At 42.9% G+C, this 23,432-nt stretch overlaps 1 protein-coding gene across 5 annotated transcripts in view; it reads right to left on the bottom strand.

Annotated features, from left to right (window-relative positions):
• smap1 (small ArfGAP 1) overlaps positions 1-23,432 on the bottom strand; it is a 115,934-nt gene that overhangs the window by 69,638 nt on the left and 22,864 nt on the right. For 3 of the 5 annotated variants that reach the window (XM_084562001.1, XM_084562000.1, XM_084562003.1), the window contains exons 4-6: positions 22,652-22,727; positions 9,918-9,986; positions 6,487-6,564 (exon numbers count right to left, since the gene is read on the bottom strand). In XM_084562001.1, the coding sequence (XP_084418127.1) occupies positions 6,487-6,564; positions 9,918-9,986; positions 22,652-22,727 (223 nt within the window). The remainder of the gene's footprint in view (positions 1-6,486; positions 6,565-9,917; positions 9,987-22,651; positions 22,728-23,432) is intronic. The other 2 variants (XM_084562004.1, XM_084562002.1) reach the window with 2 other exon arrangements.

Here is a 23,432-nt window from a genome sequence, read left to right as displayed (position 1 = left end):
CTTATCTTATCTTATATAGAAGGAGAAGAGGTGACAACATCAGATACCTGGGAATCAACACAACCAAAGACCTCCACTGGACTCTGAACGCCTCTCACCTGGTAGAAGAAAGCCCAACAGAGGCGTTTCTTACTCAGGAAGTTCGAATAGACCAATAGACTTCAGTCTCTGCTGCTGGCCAGCTTCTCCAGATGCACCATTGGGAGCATCCTGTGCCAGAGGATAGTGGGAACTAACTGTGCTTCCAGATGTGGACACTGTCGATGCTAGCTGCCTACATAAGAGACCTCTAACAGCGTCAGTAAAGACCATCCAGGCCATGGTCTCTTTGTCCTCTTGCCATCAGGGAAAAGATTCAGAACTATACAGAACACCAACTTACAGACAGTTTGTTCCCCCAGAGCTGTAGCCTAACAGATGCCCTCACACACACCTTATAATAACAAACATCTCTCTGCAATAACTTATATATTGTGCAATAACTGTATATCTGGGCAATAACTTTTGTATTGTTGGGTCAATACTTGAACTCACCACTTTATTTTTGCACTATGAGCTGCAGTATCGCAGCTTCCCTTTTGAAATCCTGCTCTTATCTTGTTCTTACTGTGCTGCTGTACCGAGGGTCACGGCACATTATGTTGTTTTACAAAGAAATGACACGTCTTATGTAGTGGGAGCGGATAATACGGCTAAACCCTCTATTCTGTTGAATACCACTCTATCAATGCATTCATACAAACAAGACACATTCTTTTTAAATCCCCAGACTTGTTCAGTTCATTTTACCGTGCCTTGATTTACAAAGATGCACTGCTTTTTGGGATGCTAGACATGTTAGACGACGTCACTTGAAAAATAAAAGGAAGATTCATCAATAATTAAAGCGATTGTTCGCTGTAGCTAAAGTACTTTGGCCACTGAATGCCTCTGTTTTTACTGCTCTGAATTTCTATGAGAAATTTGATGAGATGCTGTGGTTCAAGGTTGTGCATTTTTGACCCATCCAGAAAACTGTGAAAGTCTATCAAGTGTATATCCTTTCACAATAAGGTAAAGTGCTGTGGTAGAAACTGCAGAGAATAAAAACATATAAAATCATAAATACGTTGCCCGTGACACATCTCTAGAGGAGACAATGCAGCCTTTTCAGAGTAAACAGTATGATGAACCTCAATAATTATTACAAGAAAGCAATTGGCTAAGGATGGTGTAACACACAAATCAGAAAAGCAGAGACCAGGACTGGCATGGCCCCCACGGGACAAGAAAATAGTGCAAGAGGGTCGCTAAACACCGCTGTTTGGGGAATGAGTCCCGTCATATTTGTCGGAGAGATCTGCAGGTTACAAATGTTTTCAGTGATTTCAAAAGTTGACGTTTGATCACAAGTTTCTATTACTCTTATCAACATCTCAGCCACTCAGAAATCTCTCTGCTCTCAGATGTGCGCTTGATCCGATGGTAACTCCGTTCACATCGACGGTGAAAGCAGGCGACTTTGATCTTGTCAGAAGAACCATCTGGATTTGGACTTTAAAGCTGAACTTGCTGTTTAAAAAAGACCAGTGTCTTTATCTATTTCTGCTCGTTTGTTCCTGCTTTCTTTCTTCTTCTTTTTCATTTAAGATTGTTGGCTGTTTTTACTTTACAGGGCGAATTGCTCCACTGCACTTCAGATTCTGCTTGCTTTCCACAGCGTAGCTGCTGCTTTGGTCACATCCCGATTTCCCAAAGTAAGGTTTGGGCTGAGTTCATGATATACGTAATGCGTGTGTGTGTGTGTGTGTGTGTGTTAATCACTTGTTAAAAAGAAAACTGTGGCGTTAAAAGGAATTTGCGTTTATTTTGACTTTGACTTAGCTACTCGTTATTGAATCTTTACTGGATACTGAAACGCTGAGTTAACTCAACAAAACAAAGTTGTGTGTGTATCAATAAGGTGTAATAGACATACTGAATGAGTCTGGATCTCCTGCTCCATTAATATTGGTGCTAAATGCATATTGCGAGTTAACGACATTAAGAACTAATTGTGTTAATAGCCGTGTTAAGACTAGAAGGTGGTTAGCCCTCCACTACTGAACATAACTCTTTTGTTTGCGTTTTAACTTCCTTATTAACTTAACATTTCTGTTCTTCAGCACTTATCTGCTGTCGGCAGGGGTCGCGTTAGCCGAATATTTTCCGTCATTGACCGTTTTTTTGAAACAGTGACGGTAAAATCTGAAGGCCATCTGTCATTTTGACAGATTGCAATTCACACCCTTGACCACTTGGTGGCGAGGGCAGGGGCGATTCTAGACCTAGAGCTTTGCTGGGGCACAGGCCCCCAACTCCCAATACATTAAAAAAATAAAATAAAAAAAAATAATTAAATGTGTGCGCAATATGAAATAAATGGCTAGCCTACGGGTACAAGCTTCAAAATCATTATTGTCACTGTCATACTGTAGGCCAGGGATTCCCAAAGTGTGGTGCGCGCACCCCTGGGGGTGCGTGAACTGCCTCTAGGGGGTGCGCGAGATGAAAAATGCAATGGCGGAGAAGAAGTTATCTTCTTCTACGCACCGTATATGCGCAACTAACAGAGCCAGCTGCGCTGCACTTGAAAATCGTCAGATGGATCCTCATTTTTATATCTGTTCCTGAGCCTATGCTCTTTGTTATTTATGTTGTGGGTCTTGTGTAACTTTATTACAATTTAGTTAAAATTACTGGCGTTCTAATTTTATTTCCAAAACCGCTGTGTTATGATGACGTCGTTGTGTTAGCTCCACGGTCATTTATAGTTGCTGCAATTTTTGTTCAATTCGGCTGAAAATATTAGCCATATTTCCCCCAACTTATCTCCTTTCTGCCTCTGAGCCTGTCCTCATTCTCTTTGCTCTTAAAAGTGGAAGCTTGTGCGTAACTTTGTTTCATTATATTGTTATAAGAGTAGCGTGGCTCCTTTAAGGGGGTAGTACAGTGTGCATGTGCGACCGTAACGTGTGTGTGGGTGGTAGAGCGAGAGTAGAGCGAGTGCGCCGGTGAATGGAGTAACAGCGAGACGGGTGCGTCAGCGCGGTTGGGATATAGAAGGGGGTGCGCGGCCAAAAAAGTTTGGGAACCGCTGCTGTAGGCTATATTAAACCACTGGTAAAGATACAAGGATAGTGACAGGCTCGAGTCATGACTAAAGCAGGCACGGAGATGCGCTCATGAATGCCGTTTCCAGCGAGAGCAGCGCTAGAATTTTACTGGGGCACTGGAGACTTTTACTAAGGCACGTGCCCCAGTGAATAAGGTCTAGTAACGCCCCTGGGCGAGGGGGCATATTAACTGGCTCTTGTCTCTCTTGATGTAAGAGTCAGTTAAGTTTCGTTTCTCTGCTGGCCGAGTGAGTGGCTCTCGGTTAAGCAGGGATCCACAAGCAGCGGTTATGAGTCGGTTAAGTTTTGTTTCTCTGCGTATTGTAAGCAAATGAGTGACTGAGTGCCTTAGTTTGCTAGTGGTCACATCAGGTAGTAAGTTTTTATTCTCAGCAGAGTGAGATGTAAGATGTTTGAATGGTGCAGTTTATTCATGAAATATCAATCAAACGTAGTAGGACTCAACTGAGCCGCTTAAATAGACTCTAGATTCATGATTCTTGAGTCATCTTTGATGGCCGGCCAAAGATTCGGCTCATATAACCGCGGTTATATCATTGACTGTTTTGAAAATGAATAAAAATTAAATGCAATTGAATGTCATTATTATCATTTAAAAAAAGTGACGGGTAAAAATGGATTACGGGATTTTTATGACCGTCAGTCAAAATGACAGACAACGAAAAAGTCTAGTACAACCTCTGGCTGTCAGTCTGAATTTCAGAGAAAGTCTGACTCGGTTAGTAAAAATGTGTTAATATACGTGTGAAGCTGACGCCTGTTTTTTGTTTTTTTATATAACGCAAATCTGCACTAATGAGCACAATTATCACATTTCTGTTGTACATGAAACCCCTTTATGTGCAAATACTGTACAGCATGTAAAAAAAAAAACAAAAAAAAAACAAAGAACAGTTTTCCCTTATTACTTGAATACGACTAAAACGTCTCAAATGAGGTGCAAATTGGAAAGTAAATCTGTTCTCAGGCGTGCAGAAGGTAATATCGTCAGGAATATTGGAGTAGAATAGAAATGTGACAATACATTTTAGAGGCTAATAAAGAGGCAATAAAGTCGAGTTCATGAGCAGATGGGGGGTAGAGGCAGAAACACTACAGAGCAAAGACCCCCGTGTTATTACATTTCCCTCTCATTGTTGGTACAGATGCCGATAGCCTATATTCCAGCTCCCTGTAGTATGCACGTGCACTCAAACACACACACACACACACTGCTGAAAGCTATATTATTGCCTCACCGCTTCACAGGCCATGGAAATACACTGAAATACTGAATACATAATTTACAAACCATGACCCAGAAACACACACACACACGTTCATGCCTTCGCTCTCACAGTATAGATATGCATGAACACACACCACGGCTGCAGCGTGCACACACACACACACACATGCCCTCAGTTAAAAGCAAACACATCCTCTCTCCAGCCATCGGTGACTGCAGATCACACTGACGTCAGCCCGATGTGGAATTACATCTGCTCAAACCCACAGCACTCACTTCCCTCTAAACGCTCCTCATGACTAACAGCAGTGACTTTCAGTTACCTTTCCATCTGCTTCGTTTTATCTTAAAATCACAGCATTATGCGAGTTGTGTCGTATGATGTCGGGCGGTTTTCTTCTGGTGCATTAAGAGTCTGTCTACATTTTACAAAAAAGCTAATTTTAGCTAAATGTGCCAGCAGCAAGGTTCTCACTTTCTAGACAGGCTGACTGAAAGTCTCGTTTGAAGGACATGAAGAGGACGTCTTCAGAGACATTATTACAAAATATGTTAGAAACTTGTTCGATGTAGCTGCAGGTTCAGGCTACACTATTCAGCACATAATTTCATGGATGATATTACAGTTTTTGAGACGCCGCTGCGCGTGACTCAGAAATGATCCATATCCACGCATGCAGCAACAATAAAGCATCTGTAAACAACATGAATGTTTATGAGGGATGCCCCTCGAGGATTCGGCTCAGGTTTCAGGTGGAGCAGCTGCACGGTACTCTCTGCCTCTGCTGTCACACACTGTGCATTGATGTTGCACTGACAAACACACAAATATATATGTATACACACACACATATACATATATATACAAAGAGAGTACTTCTTTCCCCAGCATGGCAAATACACGGATCAGCCACAACTGAAAATTAACATTCACACCATATTCCTGATTGTTGCACAACCCCGTCCTCTTGAAGAGTTTAGCAGCAGTGTTTGGTGAGCTTATGGCTCTAGGGTAGAAAATGTTATTTAGTCTGTATGTCTGTGTTTTAACTGTCCTGGAATGTATGTAATGTAATGTAATGTAATGTCCTGGGTGGGACTGATCTTTAAGGATGCTACAGCAGATTTTCCACAGCTCTGTTGTGGATCAGGGCCAACATTTAGAACTTGTGACCTTATGAAATATTTAAGTTGAACATACCAAGTCACCTACTCCTTGACGACATACAGATCTTTAGACACATGCCCGTACACCCATCCATACCTCCCACGCCATCATAAGAATTGCTGACGACGCAACAGTGAACTCATCTCAGGTGGATCAGATATGAACACTGTTGTGCTCTGAAAATAACCTCATCCTTCACGTCAACAAAACTAAATAACTTATTCTGGACTTTATGGGACTTTCGTGCAGGGACAACATCATACCCATCCACATCAATGGAGACTGTGGAAAGGTTCACAGCTTTAAGTTTCTGGGAACATCACTGACAGCCTCTCCTGGTCGGTTAACACCACTGCTGCTCAGTGTCTAAAGAAAAACAACTTGTGCAGTAAGCTGCTGGTGGCCTCTCTGCCATAGAGAGCATATTAACATACTGCCTCACAGCGTGGTATGCAGGCTGCTCAGCAGCTGATCAGAAAACACTACAGCGAACCATCGACACACTACAGAGGATCATTGGATAGCCCCTACCCTCACCACATGACACTGCAGACGCCTGCTACCTCTCAAGGGTAAAAAACACCATGAAGGACTCGCCCATCCCGGCCACCACCTGTTTGACCTCCTGCCCTCAGACATACAGGTCCACAAAAACCTGCATCACCAGACTACTGAACAGTTTCTTCCTCAAAGACATCCAGTCCCTCGATAAACCCAAGTGAATATTTTAAATTCATCTTATCAGCAAGGTGAGAGACTCAGTAGAGTTCTGTGACAGTGCAGAGTGGTGATAGTTAAAACTGTAGTACACGCAGTTCTTTTATCTAGTTAATTTAATATAAATACAATAACTGAACCCATGACAGCACAATATAAATGATAAAGCTAATGATTCGTGTTTCATGTAGTCCAGGACGTATGAGTTGTGTTTGTACCTTTGTGTTGTTGTGTCTCTCCACTTTGTCACCGTCTCTCTCTTTCTTCTTCTCCTCTTTTTTCTTTTCTCGCTCCTTCTGTGGACAAAGAGAAGAGCTGGCATAAGACAGAGACACAACCAGCATACATACACACAGCAATCAGCCACAACATTATGACCACTGACAGGAGAAGTAAATAATATTGAACATCTTGTGACAATTCAGTGTTCTTGCTGGGAAACTTCTGGACCTGAGATTCATTGGTGTGGACGTTACTTAGACATGTAGCACCCACCTAGACCAGACCAGGCACCCCCACCCCATAGCAATGACACTCCTTGATGGCAGCAGACATCCCCAGCAGGATGCAGCCACAAAAACGCTAAAAAAAACATGAAGAACAGCACAAGGTGTTGACCTGGCCTCCAAATTCACTAGATCCCAAACTGATCAAGTATCTGTGGGATGATCCACAGAGGCCCCTCCACTCAAAGGCCCCCCCCCCCCACTAACAACATTGTGTTGCCAGACACCAAAGGGACACCCTCAGAAGGCCCATGTCCATTCTCTGATGAGTCACGACTGTTTTGGAGGGAGATCTACAAAATACTAGGAAGGTGGTCATAATGTGATGGCTGATATATGTGGCAGATCTGAAACATAACTTCAGTATGACACTGATACACAGAGCTGATGTTATCATTAACATATAATACTGCCTAAGAATTAAAGAAGGCCTTTTCTTCTTCTTCATTAAGCCTCCATTTGGGGTCCATTACATCATTTTGTAGGAGGAAGCAGAAGTTCTAGTTGTAAAGATCCGCTGCCTCAGAGCAGGTTGAACCCAATTAGATTTCTTTTTCCTAATGTGATTTTAATGCACCCACAATGCAGATTTAATGTGCAGACATTATTAGCGTGCAGCGGGTTGATGTAGTGTTTTCAGGTTAATGCTTTGTTATATGTAAATGAGTCCGATCTGATGCCAGCAGGCTTCAGCAGCAAATGACTGTCAGGGAGCCAGAGAGAAAGGCTTCATTGTTACGATAAGTCTGTTTCTGTCTCCGCTCTCAGAGCAGTGGCTTTATTGGATATTTTAGAGTTATTTATGAGGGAGATGGCTATTTGGCTTGAGAACATGATAAACAATAGAACACAATCATCATTATTCACGAAGATTAAAACCGTTGAGGGGATCTAATATTATTCTAGAGTTGGTATCTTTTTTGAGCATGTAAACAGCAGTTCTCCTGACAGCAGACTAATGGAGTGAAATATTAAAACACATATGGTTCAAACGTCAAGCCTTGTTGCAAGAAAAATATTTATTTTTTTGAATTTTTTATGAGCTTTTCTTCATGAGAGGAGAACGGAACAGTGCAAACCGTACAGATACCGGCCTCTGATTAGATAATTCATCGACTGTTGTTCATTAGAAACACATGCAGTTCCGCTTAAAAGCTTTCCCTTCTGAATTTTTCTACATTTCTGCATAAAAATGACTCAAAACATTAACGAATTAACGAACAAGTCCTGAAAGCAGACATGTGCAGGTGCAGCTCATGTGAGGAAACCCACCAACATCTCAGCTGAAATTTCTCCACGCCGCTGTAGATGACAGATCAGCAGTCACCGGAAACGTTTAGTTGCTGCACGGGGAGGTAACAGCAGACACTGAAAACAAGGTTTCACTTAACTTCGCAACTCACACATATGTAATATTTGCTCATTTTCCTGAATAAACTAATTTAAAAAGCATAATATTTCAGTTTCATTTGTTTGACTGGGCTCTCTTTGTCTACTTTCAGGGCTTGTTGATGTTTCGAGTCATTTCTTTCTCATACGGAAATGGGGAAAATTCTGAAGGGCACAAAAACTTTTAAGCGGCACAGTATGTTGCGTTTAGTGTCACCGAGGCTCGGGCAGGAAAGTGTTTCTATCAGCTATGAGCTAATGAGCCTAGCGTCGCCCAATTTGCTTGTGCAGCATTAGCGGGCTATTACAGTCCCATCTGATCATCACTAATAAAACACAGCAAATTACAGCTGGGATCCTCCTCCACATATGCAGGCTACGCTTCTAACTAACATATTAAATTACTTCTTGTGTGCTTGGCCAGAAAAACAACTTAACTGACCCTGTGCATAGGTGCAAAGGATAGAGGCCAAGAAATCACTCCCAGTATGAGTTGTGTAACAAAAACAGTGGACAACGCCAGTAAATTATGACCGGATGAGTGGGTGATTGATTTCAGACACCATCTGCTGATAAGGGAAATAGCAATGTGTCAAAATTATTATTTATAATGTGACCTTATTTTAACAAAAAACAGAATACAGGCTGCACAGTGGTGTGGTGGTTAATACTGATTCTGAACAGCAGGAAGGTTCTGGGTTCCAATGTCATAATCCTCTAGTATCTTTCCACCCTGCCTGCCTGTCAGCGAAGATCAACGTTTGAAATACCAAAGCAATGTTAACATGCTTTTTGATATTCCAAGAATTTACCCACAGCAGATTGGATTCATCTCATTAACATTTCACAGTGGCTAAAAAGAGACTGTTCAATGGAATGAAACTCAAACATGTCTTCTGGCTCTGTGAACACATGTTTTCACAGAGCGGTCATTTAAGTCTAGAGATAGTATCCCGCTGATTGTTTCAGATTGTTCCTGAGGCTTTTTAGTGTTTATTTGATAGGAACAATGAACAGAAATAGGAAATAGGAAGAAGGGAAAGAGACTAGGAGTACGTCTTGCAACACAATGCAGGGCTTTGAACATAAGTATCAGGGTTGTTCTTGATCAGTTTGGGTTCTAGTGGATTTGGAAGCCAGGTCAACACCAACATGATGACCACCTTCCTCTAAAACAGTTCTGACTCATCAGAGAATGGACATGGGCCTTCTGAGGGTGTCCTGTGGTGTCTGGCAACACAATGTTGTTAGTGGGGGGGGGTCTTTGAGGGGGTCTTCAGGTTTTTTTTTAGTTGTTCCTAAAGTGTTTTTGTGTGTGTGTCTGTGTCAGGCTGCATCCTGCTGGGGATGGCTGCTGCCATCAAGGAGTGTCATTGCTATGGGGTGGGGGTGCCTGGTCTGGTCTAGGTGGGTGCTACATGTCTAAGTAACATCCACACCAATGAATACCAGGTCCAGAAGTTTCCCAGTAGAACAATGAATTGTCACAAGATGGTCACTTCTCCTGTCAGTGGTCATAATGTTGTGGCGGATGGGTGTAATCTCTATACTTAATTGAGGCCTTGTCCCAACTGGTGTTTCTGGTTAAAAAGAAGAGTGTATCGTCTCGGTCGGACAGTGTGTTTTGGCTCAGACTCACTTGTCCCAACAAATCACTGACACGGGACACGATCACAACAACACATCACATCTACTGTAAGGCAACACAACACAAGCAGCAGCAGCGCACCACAGAATAAAGAGGAGACCTGTACCTCCTGTCTGCTCCTGTCAGCCTGGGAGGGTGGCGATGCAGAGGGAGGAGCAGCTTCAGAGGACTTCTGCTGGAAGACAAAGAATTTCAGACACAGGTGAAAAAAAAAAATGGACAGAAAGAGCAACGAGAGAAAAGTATAGAGGGAGAGAAAGAGAGAGGCTGCCAGGTGGAGAAATGTGAAGAGAGAACCGAGTTAATTAGAGGGAATAAAGGAGGATTTTCTCTGGTACCACAGAGGACGTTTCGCTCCACTAGATACTGGAATACCAAGGTTATACTCAGCCAACACCGAATGAACGGTGTCTAAATAGGGTCTCACACACACACACACACACAGTTACAGAGTGTGGAGATGACCTCCATTAACCCGCCGTTGACCTTTGAGACACACAGAGAGCGGGGCTTGAATTGAACTCTGCGGTCTACAAGCAACGGTGACTGGTTGTTTTCACAGAGCTGTGTTTCGTAGAGTAGGAAGCAGCAGCAGCAGCATCTTGGTCTGAGCAGACCACTGTGGAAAAGCTGCATGAAGGGTTACTTCTACTATCCACTCGTCCTAATAAATAATGCAGAGCCTAAAGATGTCATTCAGGCTTCATCATTGACTGTCATGAGAATTTAATGTTACAGAGAAACACTCTTATAGGCGCTTTTTGATGCTGTCGTTATTGTTGGTAGTGGTTTTTGGTCTCGTTCCTCTCACGTTGCCTGCATCGGGACCAAAAAGTTGCACCCGTACAGCCAGAGAACAACTATCACATACATTTTGTGCTTCCATGACAGGAATTACCTCTCCATATGAGCGGGGCAATAGTCTGTATTCATCATTCAATAGGAGGAACCCATAGACGGTATAAAGATGGATGACAGAACAGCTCCTCTAAAGAGAAGCCAAAGTGAGTAGAGCTCCCCCTGGTGGCTGGCTGCAGTATAGGTCATAAGCTCCACCCCCTCCATGTTAGTGGGCGGGACTTGGACCAAACTAAAACACTAAAATACAAGGATGGTTTCTGATATTTTGGAATAATGTTGATGCATGTTCGAGTGTCCAATTTTTTGGATGAGTTTCATTTTAGTTAGCTACAGAAATAGGATGTGACATCATGATCACTACAAGTTGCCATGCCAACCTCTCTGTGAAGCGGTCACGTAGGACCGTGAGAGTTAAATAAATAAAAAAATAAGTACAGTGTATAATCCAACATTTCCTTGTAACTGATGAAGGTAGAGCAGAGCATAGTATTAATTAAACGAAAACGCGAGTGAGTCCGGAGGAAATGTGGGCGGGGCATCGATATCGCGGCTCCACGTGGCTCCACTCTCGGACCGTCCTGCGCAGACTCTGGCTCCAAAGTTTCAAGATGGCGGCGCCTGTATCCCCGGAGAAATAGCATCTGTTAAGCCAATGCAAGGAAGTGGTGACCCTTTGTCCATGTTTATATACAGTCTATGCTCCAGACAGACAGTCAGTCAGTCAAACAAAGCTACAAACATTAAACAAGCACGTCATATTACTACTGTCGTGTTCAGGACACTGGAGAATTATTTTTTTTTGGTTTGTCTGTGCCTTGCTAAGCCTTTCCACAGCCCGACGCACACAAAATCTATCACGAAGGCAGGCCGGCACCAATAAATGAAAACACAACTTCTCCAATAATTACTGCCATTTTCAATCCGTCTTCAAAATCCATACCGATACAATCCCATCAGCCACTTCACCGCAGCACTCTAAAGCTTTCCTGCCCAGTAATGAGGAACATCAGTTAACAGACTCCACTAAACAGTCCTGATGCTACCTCGCCCTCGTCTTTATCTCCTCCTTGTTTGTTCTTTGCCATCTGCCTTTTCATTCATGCACCGCGGCCTCGGCAACCTCCCTCAAGAGTTGCGCCTTCGCCTCCGCACAACAGCTGAACGCGTTAATTATGTCAAAAAGCAGAGAAAGTCATGGGGTCATACACTCTAACTGAAAAATATGTGCGTTTATTTGGGTGGATTATTTGGGGCACAGGGAGCATTTATTAAAGAAAAACAAAAAGAGCCATATGAAGATTTTTCTCAAAATCAGTGTAAAGGAAAACCTGAAAGTCTAAAATGAAATGAAAACTAGAGGAAAATTTAATGTAACCCAGTGGTTCAAGAAAAAAAAGCTGCAGCTCAAGAACCGTCAGATGCATAACTATGGAAATGCACCAATCAGGCATAACATTATGACCACCTTCCTAATATTGTGCCTTGTGCCTCCAAAACAGTTGCGACTCATCATAGGCCTTCTGAAAGTTTGAACACAGCCTCGTTTAACTCATCACCTTTCTTTTTGCTTTCCTTTCCTTTCCTTTTTTGGAATCGATAGGATGAGAGAGAGGGGACGACATGCAGCAAAAGGGCGAGGGCTGGAAGTGAACCTGCTTCTCTGCACTAAAGCCTCGGTTCGTATGGCTCCTGCTCAATAAGAAGAGCTGCCGGGGCTGATGCAAAGATAAAAAAAAAAGTACACTTTGAGGTTAAAGAGAAACCACGGTTTATGACAGCCGGTGCTTTATTTCTGTATTCTGTAGCTTGTATCCTTTACAATAACATCTTATCAAAGTAACTGCTGAGATCTCAGAACGTGTAGGCACTGCTGTAAAAAAAAAAGGCTCCAACAAGGGAGGAAATGCATTCAGACAGGCTGTGAACACACCGTTTTCTGTTGGTGCACTGTTATAGCTGCTAATAAACCCCTTATCACGAAGGAAAAATAAAAACATTATTGTCCACGGTCACAGCAAGTGCACAGGGTCAAAACTGAACCAGAATGTCGGGCTGGTCCTCTGTTTAGCCTTCATTGTTATTCTGCAGTTTGTTTTCACTTGCAAAAGCTTCTGATGGACTCCACTTCAACCGACGTTAAGTGGCACTGATGCATCTCAAACGTATCCATTCACTTTGATGACTACAGAGCCTTCAATGAAACAGATGGCAAGGCTACAAAAAAATAACACATCTCCAAGAGAGAGAGGCAGTTCTAGCCTGATCGCTTATTGAACTCTGGCATGGGAAACATTCATGGTGTCATATCATAAGTCATATGTTGGGTTTTAACAGCATTATTGTTATCATTATTATTATTGTTGTTGGCTGCACAGTGGCAGGTTCTGGGTTCTAATCCAGGTACTCCAGCTTCCTCTCACCGTCCAAAGACATGCTGGTTAGGTTCATTGGTGATTCTAAATTGGCCGTAGGTGTGAGTGTGAATGGTTGTCTGTCTCTCTGTGTTAGCCCTGTAATAGACTGGAGACCTGTCCAGGGTGTACCCCGCCTCTCGCCCAATGACATAGGCTCCAGCAGACCCCTGCGACCCTTAATGGGACAAGCGGTTACAGATGAATATTATTGTTGTTTTTGTTATATCCAGATTTGGCTGCTAGTTGGACTCACAACGGAAACTGTCGCCCTATGTAAGAGTATAGAGAGCAAGCAAGCACCATAGCAACAGGCTAACATAGTTATACTGTCCATCCCATTCACTATTGTACGATAACATCATCATCATCATACAATCAATCAATCTTTATTCATAAAACAACACAGTTAGCCAACGTGCTGTGCACAGACACGAGAGCAGATAAAACACGTAGAAGAATTAGAAACAAGACTAAAATCATAAAACTAATAATAATATTAACAATAAGAACTAACATCTCAAACTGAGCTAAAACCCAGAGAAGATTTAAAAAGAAGAGTCGGCATGCTTGATGTGTAAAGGCAGGTCGTTCCACAGTCTGGGGGCAGCGACTGAAAAGGCGCTGTCACCTCTCAGCTTCCTCTTTGTCTTTGGGACAACCAACACTGACAGATCTGCCGACCTGAGGGAGCGTACGGTTGGAGCAGGTCAGACAGAGACTGTGGAGCGAGGCCATGAATGCATTTAAAAACAAATAAAAAGACTTTCAAACCAAACCGGGAGCTGGCACCAGCTAAAAGTCAGGCAGCAGCATTTGAGAGTGACGTCTGGCTAAGCCCAACATAAACAAGTTGTGATAAAACCATGGATTTAAATCTCAGATTTGATGCAGAGAAAGAAATGGTTTCACCTCGGCCCAGTTGTCTCAGCTGAAAAGGACTGAACTTAACCACTGATTTAACCTGTGCATCAAATTTGAAATCGCTGTCGAGTCTTACGCCAAGGTTTCTTGATGCCTGTGTCAAATGTTGATTTAAAAGCCCCAGATCAGCATGGACCTTGGAGGCACCACTAGACCCAAACAGCACGAGCTCATTCTTGTTATCGTTACTCATAAAGATATGCGTCTGTCATCTATTTATCTCTTGAATGTTTTTCCTCCTCTTCTTATCTAAACTGGGCACCTGATGGCTTTGACCTCTTCTTCTCCACGGTGTTAATGTGCCAGCGTAGAATCACTGCATTACCCATCAGACATCGAGAGTCAAAACTGAACCAATTTACCATCATGTTGCCCACACTCTCCAACACAAACCAGAAAATTATGTCATTGTAATTGCGGGCCTATATTAACAGTCGTCATTTTATGCATCCATAAACAGTAGTAGTCAACTGTAGTGGTCTGCTTTTTGATAGATCCCTGCCTCTCGGTTTAGGAACAACAGATCAAGGTGTTGACCTGGCCTCCAAATTCACCAAATCCCAAACTGATCAAGTATCTGTGGGATGATCCACAGAGGCCCCTCCCCTCAAAGCCCCCCCCACTAACAACAGGACACCCTCAGAAGGCCCATGTCCATTCTCTGATGAGTCACCACAAGGGAGACCTACACAAAATTAGGAAGGTGGTCATAATGTTATGGCTGATCGGTGTGTATCACCTCCAACATCTGAACAATGAATCCAATTTATCATTTATCAAAGCGTCCCTAGCCTGAGTTTCATTCTTCCATTATCAAGTCCAAAATGACTAGGTGTGTTCATCAGGAACCAGGGTTCTAGGTTCTAGCAGCAGAGTTTGTTCGTGCTGGAAGCTAAAAAGTAGGTTGAAGAGATGTGCACCTACAATGGGACTGTCCCGTTCCGGACTCCGGATGCGATACATGAAGGAGTTCTTAGCATCTAACTGCTAAAACCAGCCGGAGAAAAATATAATATAGATTTGCGGAAAGAGGCTACATCACAAACATCGACCGACCTCCTTTCCTTCCACACTGCTGCCATCCTCTCCTCCTCCTCCTCCTCCTCCTCCTCCTCCTCTTCCTCTGCTCCTACCCCCCCAGGGTGGAAACTCACGCTGACTACAGTGTGTGTGTTTCTGAGGCCAGAACAGAGAAATGTTTTCTCCATTTTTCATCTTCCTCCACTTCCGTCCCTCTCCCTCCCCCCCTCGACTGTTAAGGCATCAAACGACTGCCTGCTCCTGTTGCCTGTGGTGGTGAAAGGAGCCGAGAAGTGAATTCAGAGCATTTTCTAACCCCCACTACTTTTTCTGATGATGTCTTATACGCCCCCCGCACCCACCCCACCCCTCATAAAACTTCCTCCTCTTCCGACTTTGGTGCTGCCGGAGATGTCGACACAGCACTAAACAGGCACAGATGGGCTGATGATGATGATGATAAAGAGAAAGGAGGCTTGAGGGTAAGAGGGGAGAGTCAAAGGGAGGGGGGGGGGGGGGGGTGGAGAAGAGGATAGATAACAAGCTGGGTGAAAGAGGATGAACAGAGGTTGAATAGATATTAGGACTTGGAGATAGAAGCGTCTGGCTCTCTGCTGTGCTGGTCGCTGATAGCGAGAGAGAAAGATGGTTAAGATCTTAACTGAATTTGTCTGCTGGGTAGACCTGTCACAGCTTAATTTGTAGTCTTGCAGAGGACCCTCGCTGAGGCAAAGTGGAGCGGCTGCACACGGACTAATAAAACAAGAATCATGGAGGACGAAGGGCGGTCTTTAGATGTTTGAGCTGTAATATAATTCTCATAGAATATGGAGTCACGGTCAGTGGAGTGACCTTAAACCTAAGTGTTGCAGTGACAAATCTCCTCACAATCACAACTTATGAAGCGCTTACTTTTTAAAAATATTACAGCAACATTACAGCTAATGTTTTACAGTCGGATAAGTTCATCCTTGGCCCCATTTTACGTTTACTATCAAAACTGATAATGCAAGCTCAAATAAACAAAAGCATTCATCATCTGAGTTGAGACTGTAGGAGAAGGTTTGTATATCAAATCCACTGGTGGCAAATAAAGGTGGATGAATCCTTAATGGCGTCTCCCCCGGGTTATTTGAATACTGGTTTTGAAGCTCAGCGTGGTGTCTCTGGCTGTCGCCATCTTGGAAGTTCCTAACTTCCGGTTAATTAAAAAATAGTCAAAGTGGTTGAGCCTGAGTGGAGGTGGGACGCCTAGACAGACAAGTAGCAACTAGTGGTGGCACCCAACTCTTACTGAAAGCCCCAAATGCCTCGTACTAGTAAACTTATTTATTTTGGGTGTAAAGTTGGGCAGTCTAACATGGACATAGCCATTTGAGGAACATCTTTTGAAGAGTGCTACATGAATACGGCTGGAGAAGTTTGACCAGCAATAAAACTAAATAAAAAAGAAACTGAAGTGCTGATCTGCAGGTCTAGTCTTGGATTTGGATTGCAGATATGGACTGAATCTGCACCGATCTGTTGCTTACAGCTGGATTTTTGGCAAACACCGACACATAAATTCAGGCTCTTGACTAATGGAAAGCAACATCGGGGTAAGCAGTGTTTTAAAAGCCTGCCGTATCTGATGGTCCATTAACCTTAAAATAACACTTACACTTAAAGCACTCAAATGCTGCATATTGTCAATAAGAAAACACCCTGATAGATGTACTCTCACGTTTGAAAAAATTAACTTGAGTGCAATCATATTCACAATCAACTAAACGGGGAGTGCAGTTTCAGTTTTAGAGGAGCGCAAACTGCTTTTTCTCTGTCTTTGTTAATGAAGAGGACAGTTGGTTTGAAGGAACTTTAGTGCAAGTGTCACTGGACCGAGCGAGGTGGGGTTACGTTTAGTATGAACTCCTCATGGTGGCTGGTCAATTGACACCTACTGTGTGATCATCCCACGGATACTTGATCAGTTTGGGATCTAGTGAATTTGGAGGCCAGGTCAACACCTTGTGCTGTTCTTCAGGTTTTTTTTTTTTAGTTGTTCCTAAAGCGTTTTTTTTGTGTGTGTGTCAGGCTGCATCCTGCTGGGGATGGCTGCTGCCATCAAGGAGTGTCATTGTTATGGGGTGGGGGTGCCAGGTCTGGTCTAGGTGGGTGCTACAAGTAACATCCACACCAATGAATGTCAGGTCCAAAAGTTTCCCAGCAGAACATTGAATTGTCACAAGATGTTCAATGTTATTTACTTCTGCTTGAGAAGGTCAAACAGTTGAATTGTTGGTTTTCATGAAGCCTCTTTGAATAGAGTGTCAATAAAGAATTTGTTTTTTTTTTTTTAAATCAGATTTGTGTCAACCACGTGGTCTGATGTAAGTGTTAACACTTCAGTGCCTCTGATAGAGAAATCTGTGTTGTCACAAAGGTGACCTCAGCCACACTCTCCCTGCAGCTCTTCTGCAGCCACTGACGTCAGACTACATGTCGGCAGCCACAGCTGTAAGAACCCACAGAGCATCAGTGAACAGTGTGGACACAGCAGACAGGACATCTCTATGACTAACTCGGGCAAATAAGGTTGAAAATGAGCAAAGTCTTCCTCCGGGCCAGAGCGCTGCTCCCTCTCTCCTGTGACATTTTCAGGCCAATCACTGGGCTCATCACGAGATGCACTTTGATGTCTTGTTGATTCCAGTACCATTGAAATAATTTGGGGGCCCATACAGACACACACACACCTACTGCTTCACTCATGGCAGAACAATGAACTCATGGTCCATGGACAGTGTACACAGACTGCATACACTCGTGTACTTCACTGCAAACAAAGTGCTGGAAGCTGTCCATTACAAAGGAACACCACTCTCCCTCTAGTTCCCTCTTCACTGGGCTCAGACAAATAAAAACCCAGTACTTCACTACACCCAGCACTTAGAAGCACTAGTACCTGCTGTCCATACATATCGGCATCAACAACGCTGCTGCAGGCCTGAAGTTGTGGGAAGAGTTCTGGGTGATGTTTGAAATGCTAATATGCAGGTGTCAATAAAAAGTCTACTGAGCACTTTTTGCTATTTGCTCTTCTGTACTACATGCAATGACAAAAACGGTGAATCTAATCTGATCTAACTATGAACTTGTTTTGTAAATTTATGGACAGAATCTTTCAAATATATTCAAAGAAGAACTGCCCGCCTCTCATCTGACAAATGAAAGGTGTAGTGACAACGAATGTTAATGCGGGGGTTTTCTAGAGCTAATAAAGGAAATTTGGATCAGAAAATCTAGACTTTTTTGATACCAACCAATTCACAGGAAGGAGGAAAGGTTTTGGGGCGAGGGGTAGATAGGAAGGTAGGTAAGTTGGTAGGTACTTTATTTATCTATCTATCTTAAACTCTATTTTATGGACAAGTTTTGTTCAAGCCCTTGCGTCTACCACTGATCACGGACTCCAGCTCTGGCCCTACCACAGACCACAGACCCCTCCTTCTGAATCAGTTTGTCCAGGTGTCCTTTCAGCACACCACAGAGTAGAAGAGGGCACTGGCAATGATAGTCTGGTAGAACATGTCCAGCAGCTTCCGGCAGATTTTAAACGACCTTAGCCTCCTGAGGAAATAGAGACGGCTCTGACCTTTTTTGTATACTGAGTCTATGTTAGTCGAACAGTCCAGTGTGTGATCCAGACGTAGACTCAGGTTCTTAAAGGTCTGAACCACCTCTACACACTCCCCGTTGATGGTTCCAGACCTCCGGAAATCCACTACCATCTCCTTGGTTTTAGCTGCTATTGAAGTTGTTCACCAGATTCTTGTACTCCTGCTCTTGCCCAAGTGTCATCTGAGAACTTCTGCAGGTGACCGCACAACGCAGAGTGTGTTGTGCTTGAAGTCCAAGGTGTTCAGGGTGAATAGGTCAGGGGAGAACACAGTCCTGAGGTCTCCCAGGGAGACGGTCCACTATTTGGGAAGCGAGGTGCGAGTCCACTCCCATCTCCATTAGCTTGTCCCACAGCAGAAGGTGCTGGATGGTGTTGAATGCTGAACCCAGGCCTGAAGGGCTTCTGTGTTGAGCAATGTGTTTGTGAATGGGCTTTTTCTCCTCACTGTACAAGTCTGCAGTGAATAACGTACAAGACCCACCATGTCAAATGTGAAAACACCTCTCTGAACAATCAATTTACAAAACAGTCTTAACATCTGAAGACGCTTCACCCACATTCTCTCCTTGAGACTGGAGACTCTGGCTGGTATCCTTGTTAGAGCTCCATTCATAATCATAACTGTTTCCACCAACTATAGGTAAGTGTCTGGTCGTTAACAGACACTAGTCACGTGAATTTCAGGTGTCTTTTGCAACTGAAGAAGTTACTTGGATGAGACGTCTTCAAGAAACTCTACAAGTCTGGCTGTTTTTTGTTTCAGTCTGTTTTTTGGGTGTGTTTAAGACTATTTTAACGCAGCAGGTCAGTCGGTTTTAAAGACAGTAAAGGACGTTTGTGATTGATTGATTGATTTAAATCTCATCAAAGAATAAGCAAAACTAAAACTTGGACCAAGCACGTGCCATCTTCCTTTATTTTTATTTTTTTGAAGAAGGTTACGCTACCATCCATCTGGATTAAATGCCGTTTAATCCAACAGCATCTGATCTGTCTCACGTTATCCAGAATTCAACTAACTGCCAACAGCGTCCAAACATGCTAACGAGGATGTAACTGTGACCGGGCTCAGCAAACGAATCAATCCAACAAATTCCTCACGCTCATTCCAACACGCGCGGAAACAAACTACAGCCCAGGGTTGCCGCGGCCTGCCCTCTCCTCATCTTTCTCCATCTGTGTGAAACTTCTTAAAGTGATAATGAGCTGTTTTTAATAATTAATTTGCATATAAAAGCCGAGCCCTTCTGTGTGGGTGGGTGGCAGAAACAGATCCTGGATCACAGTCTGGCTGCTGGCGACGCTTCAGAGAAAGACGAAGAAAACGGGGGGGGGGGCAGGAGGCGAGAGAGGGAAAGAGAAAAAGACAAACAGAGAAACAAGAAGCAACAACAAGAAAGACGGTGGAATGAAATAAAGATGCACTGCTGTAAACAAGACAGTCGGCGTTAACGTAACAGCATTTGGTATTGATGTTTTGGGAGCGTCTCCAGTTCCCTGCGACTTTTTCTTGTTCAGTTTATGTCTTTGCTGTCTCCTGTTCCTGTAAGGACTGGAAAGACATAAAATCACAATTTGAATGTAAATGACTGCTAGAGAACAGGTTTGGGCTAATATTGGTCATTGTCTTTCTGTCTGGACGTTGAAGGTGATGGTCATTCTTCTAGGGCTGCAACAGCTCGAACAGAATTTGTCCATCTCCCCAAATAGGCGCCTTCCCGTGTCAGGGATGCCAAAAATAACTGGAAAAGCCAGAAGCCATGCAAGTGCAACTTGACACAGAAGAGCTGCTGGCTTTCTGACCTCAAAACGATGAGATGGCTGCATCAGTAGCTGGACTATTACAGTGAGTTCTTGTGTTCTTGTTTGTTGTTTATTCAGACAAGGACTTAACAAAGACCATCTAGAACAGATGCCAATTGTTAGCATGGCAGTGATGCTTTCCAGTGCACTTGCAGATTGTTGCAGCTTGTTTCAGTGCTTATAGACGTAACACGAAATTACACAGATTTCCATTATCGTTAAGCTCGAAATGGGTGTAAGCAACCTTTTGCAGACATATAATAATGCTGCTGGCGGTGCGGTGGTGTATCACAGCATGAACATGCCGGTCAGTTGGGGTCTTCCTGTGCAGAGTTTGCATCTTCTCCATTTGCCTGTGTAGGTTTATTCCCACCTTGCATATAGATTCAGCTCAGGTTACCTGGTGATTCTAAACTGGCTGCAGGTGTTCATGTGAGTTTGAATGGTGACCGCCTACAGGGTAATACGGCTGCATTTCTAATTACATTCAGCACATGTCTATGATGTCAAATGTATGCTAATTAATGGCAGTATATAGTTTGTTGAATTGTATTATTACGTAAAAGGTAAAAGTTTGAGATGGGTTCTACATTCAAAAAGACTGTGTTGAGGTATGTATTGATTATGTTTGAATAAAAGTTGAATTATTTGGTTAATGACCAAAGGATTAATTGAGATGAATCGAAATATCAACAGATTAATCGATTCATCGGTTTATCGATTCTTCAATAAATTGATAAGATGAAATAATAATTGCTTGATGCCAATCCTTGATTCTTCCCCGGTGCAGCATCTGTTGCTGTCAACAATGATATATTAGTATTAGTCTGACTTTACCTTAAACTTTCATCCCAGCTGGTGCAGCAGGCTGCTGTAAAACAATACCAGCAATTTGCTTTGCAATCGTTCAGCTTCACAGCACTTTGCATTTGAGATCTATACAGGTAAACTTTGCCAGACCAGGTCCGAATTCAACTCAGTCTAAATGGTCTTAATTTATTTCAATGGATCTAGGGTCTATCTATATGTAACGAACACCTGAATGGATCCAAATGAACCAGCACTCTCACCTCTGATGCTCTGTCTCAGAACAGCAAAACTGACTAAAGGTCTAATTGTTCACATTTGTGGCGAACATTCAGTGTTATTTGTATATTAACACACACAATGCAGACCGCATCCCACACACTTTAGTGTAGTTTCACACCGCCCTCCCACAGTATAGAAGCAAACACACACACTGGCACAAGCAGAAATACGCACCTCTCACAGGCATAATCTGGACTCGGGACAAGGAGATGTGCACCCACCCGCAAACACAACCACACAACCCACACAAAAGAAGCCTCAGTCTTGACACTGACACACAAACACACACACACATCCAGACATGTCTGTTTTCTGATAAATACCAGTATCAGAAGATAGTGCTCGGTATTTCTGAAAGGATATTCTCTAACTGGGTGTGTGGCAACTCTTGGTATCAGATCCAAAAAGACTGTTGTTTGGGCTTCAATAAAGGGTTGATTTCCTCACATTTAAGCTTAGCAAACATCAGCAGTGCGATGGATTAAAGGGCGAAGGAGTCAGCAACCGTTGAAAATAAAAAATAAAAGAAAAACAAAAATATACTCATTTTACAGGCTGGTGAGTAGAAACAAGGGCACTGAAAGCGAACCACAAGGCCTTGGCAAACAAAACTCAGCATTGGAACTCATTCAAAAGTGCAATGAAAAGATGCCAAATATGATAAATAGCACAACTTTTAACACGGCAACTGCCAAAAGCATGCAAACACTCCTTGTTGCAGCTTCCAGCCTTTCTGTATTCCTTCCAGTTTATCGTCATGAAGCAACTGACAGAAAATCAGTCATATGCGATGATTGATATCAAGTTTCCTTGCTATTTTTGAAGATGCCACATAAAAAAACACTTTGGTTGGTTTTCAACAAAAGACGCAGGGAAAGCTGAAGGGACAGAGAAGCTGTCATTTTGTATTTGTATTGATTTCTGTCATAAGCCCATTCTGGCACCAGGCAGCCAAGAGGCAACCATTACCACACGGGTTATATAAAATTACCTCCAACCATGTACACAACAATAGCGATAACATGGACTGACAAAAAGAAAAAAAAAAGAAGGAGTGTTGGTGATACTCACTGGAGCTGTGGCCACGGCATCCTTGTCGTAGTACTTTTTCCTCTCGTACTTGTCCCGGATGAAGACTTCCACTGCTCTGAAGGTTAGACGGTTAAAGATTGAAACTGAAATAAACATACTGTTGTTCTCAACAACACTGGAGGAGACTGGACGAGATGACAAATACAGGTACAGGTAGAAAAAATGTCTGATCTAAAGCATAACAATTAATTAGACTTAAACTTTATTGTCATTCAAGTATATAACAAGTGTACACAGAGTCAAAATTCAGTGCATTGGCTCAACTCAGTATTAAATATAGAGCAGTAGTCTAGCTATATATAAAAGTTGGCATGGTGATTGCAAATATTATTTTAGCAGAGTGCACAGCACAGTATAACATCCAAAGTATTGCATAAATGAACAAATTCAGCAGTGCAAGAGTGATCTGTAGTAGTAATGCAAAATTAACTATTAGTAACAGTGCAAATAAAGTAATCTGTAGTATTAGCAGTACTGCAAATAGTCTGTAAACTGTGAAGTGGCAGAATAGTTGTTTAACCAGTGTGCAGAATGAAGGACTACATACAGCACGCTATAATGTGCAGTAGTAAAAAGAACTTGTAGAGTTGACAGCTGTGCAAAAAACCTAGACCAGACCAGACCAGACACCTCCACCCCATAGCAATGGCAGTCCTTGATGCAGCAGCCATCCCCAGCAGGATGCAGCCTGACACAGACACACACACACACACACACAAAAACACTTTAGGAACAACTAAAAAAAAAAAAAATGAAGAAC

The sequence above is a fragment of the Chelon labrosus genome (genome assembly GCF_963514085.1).
Source record: "Chelon labrosus genome assembly, chromosome: 15".
Lineage (NCBI taxonomy): Eukaryota > Metazoa > Chordata > Actinopteri > Mugiliformes > Mugilidae > Chelon > Chelon labrosus.
Note: the sequence above shows the minus strand (reverse complement) of the source record. Positions and strands in the feature narration are given on the sequence as shown.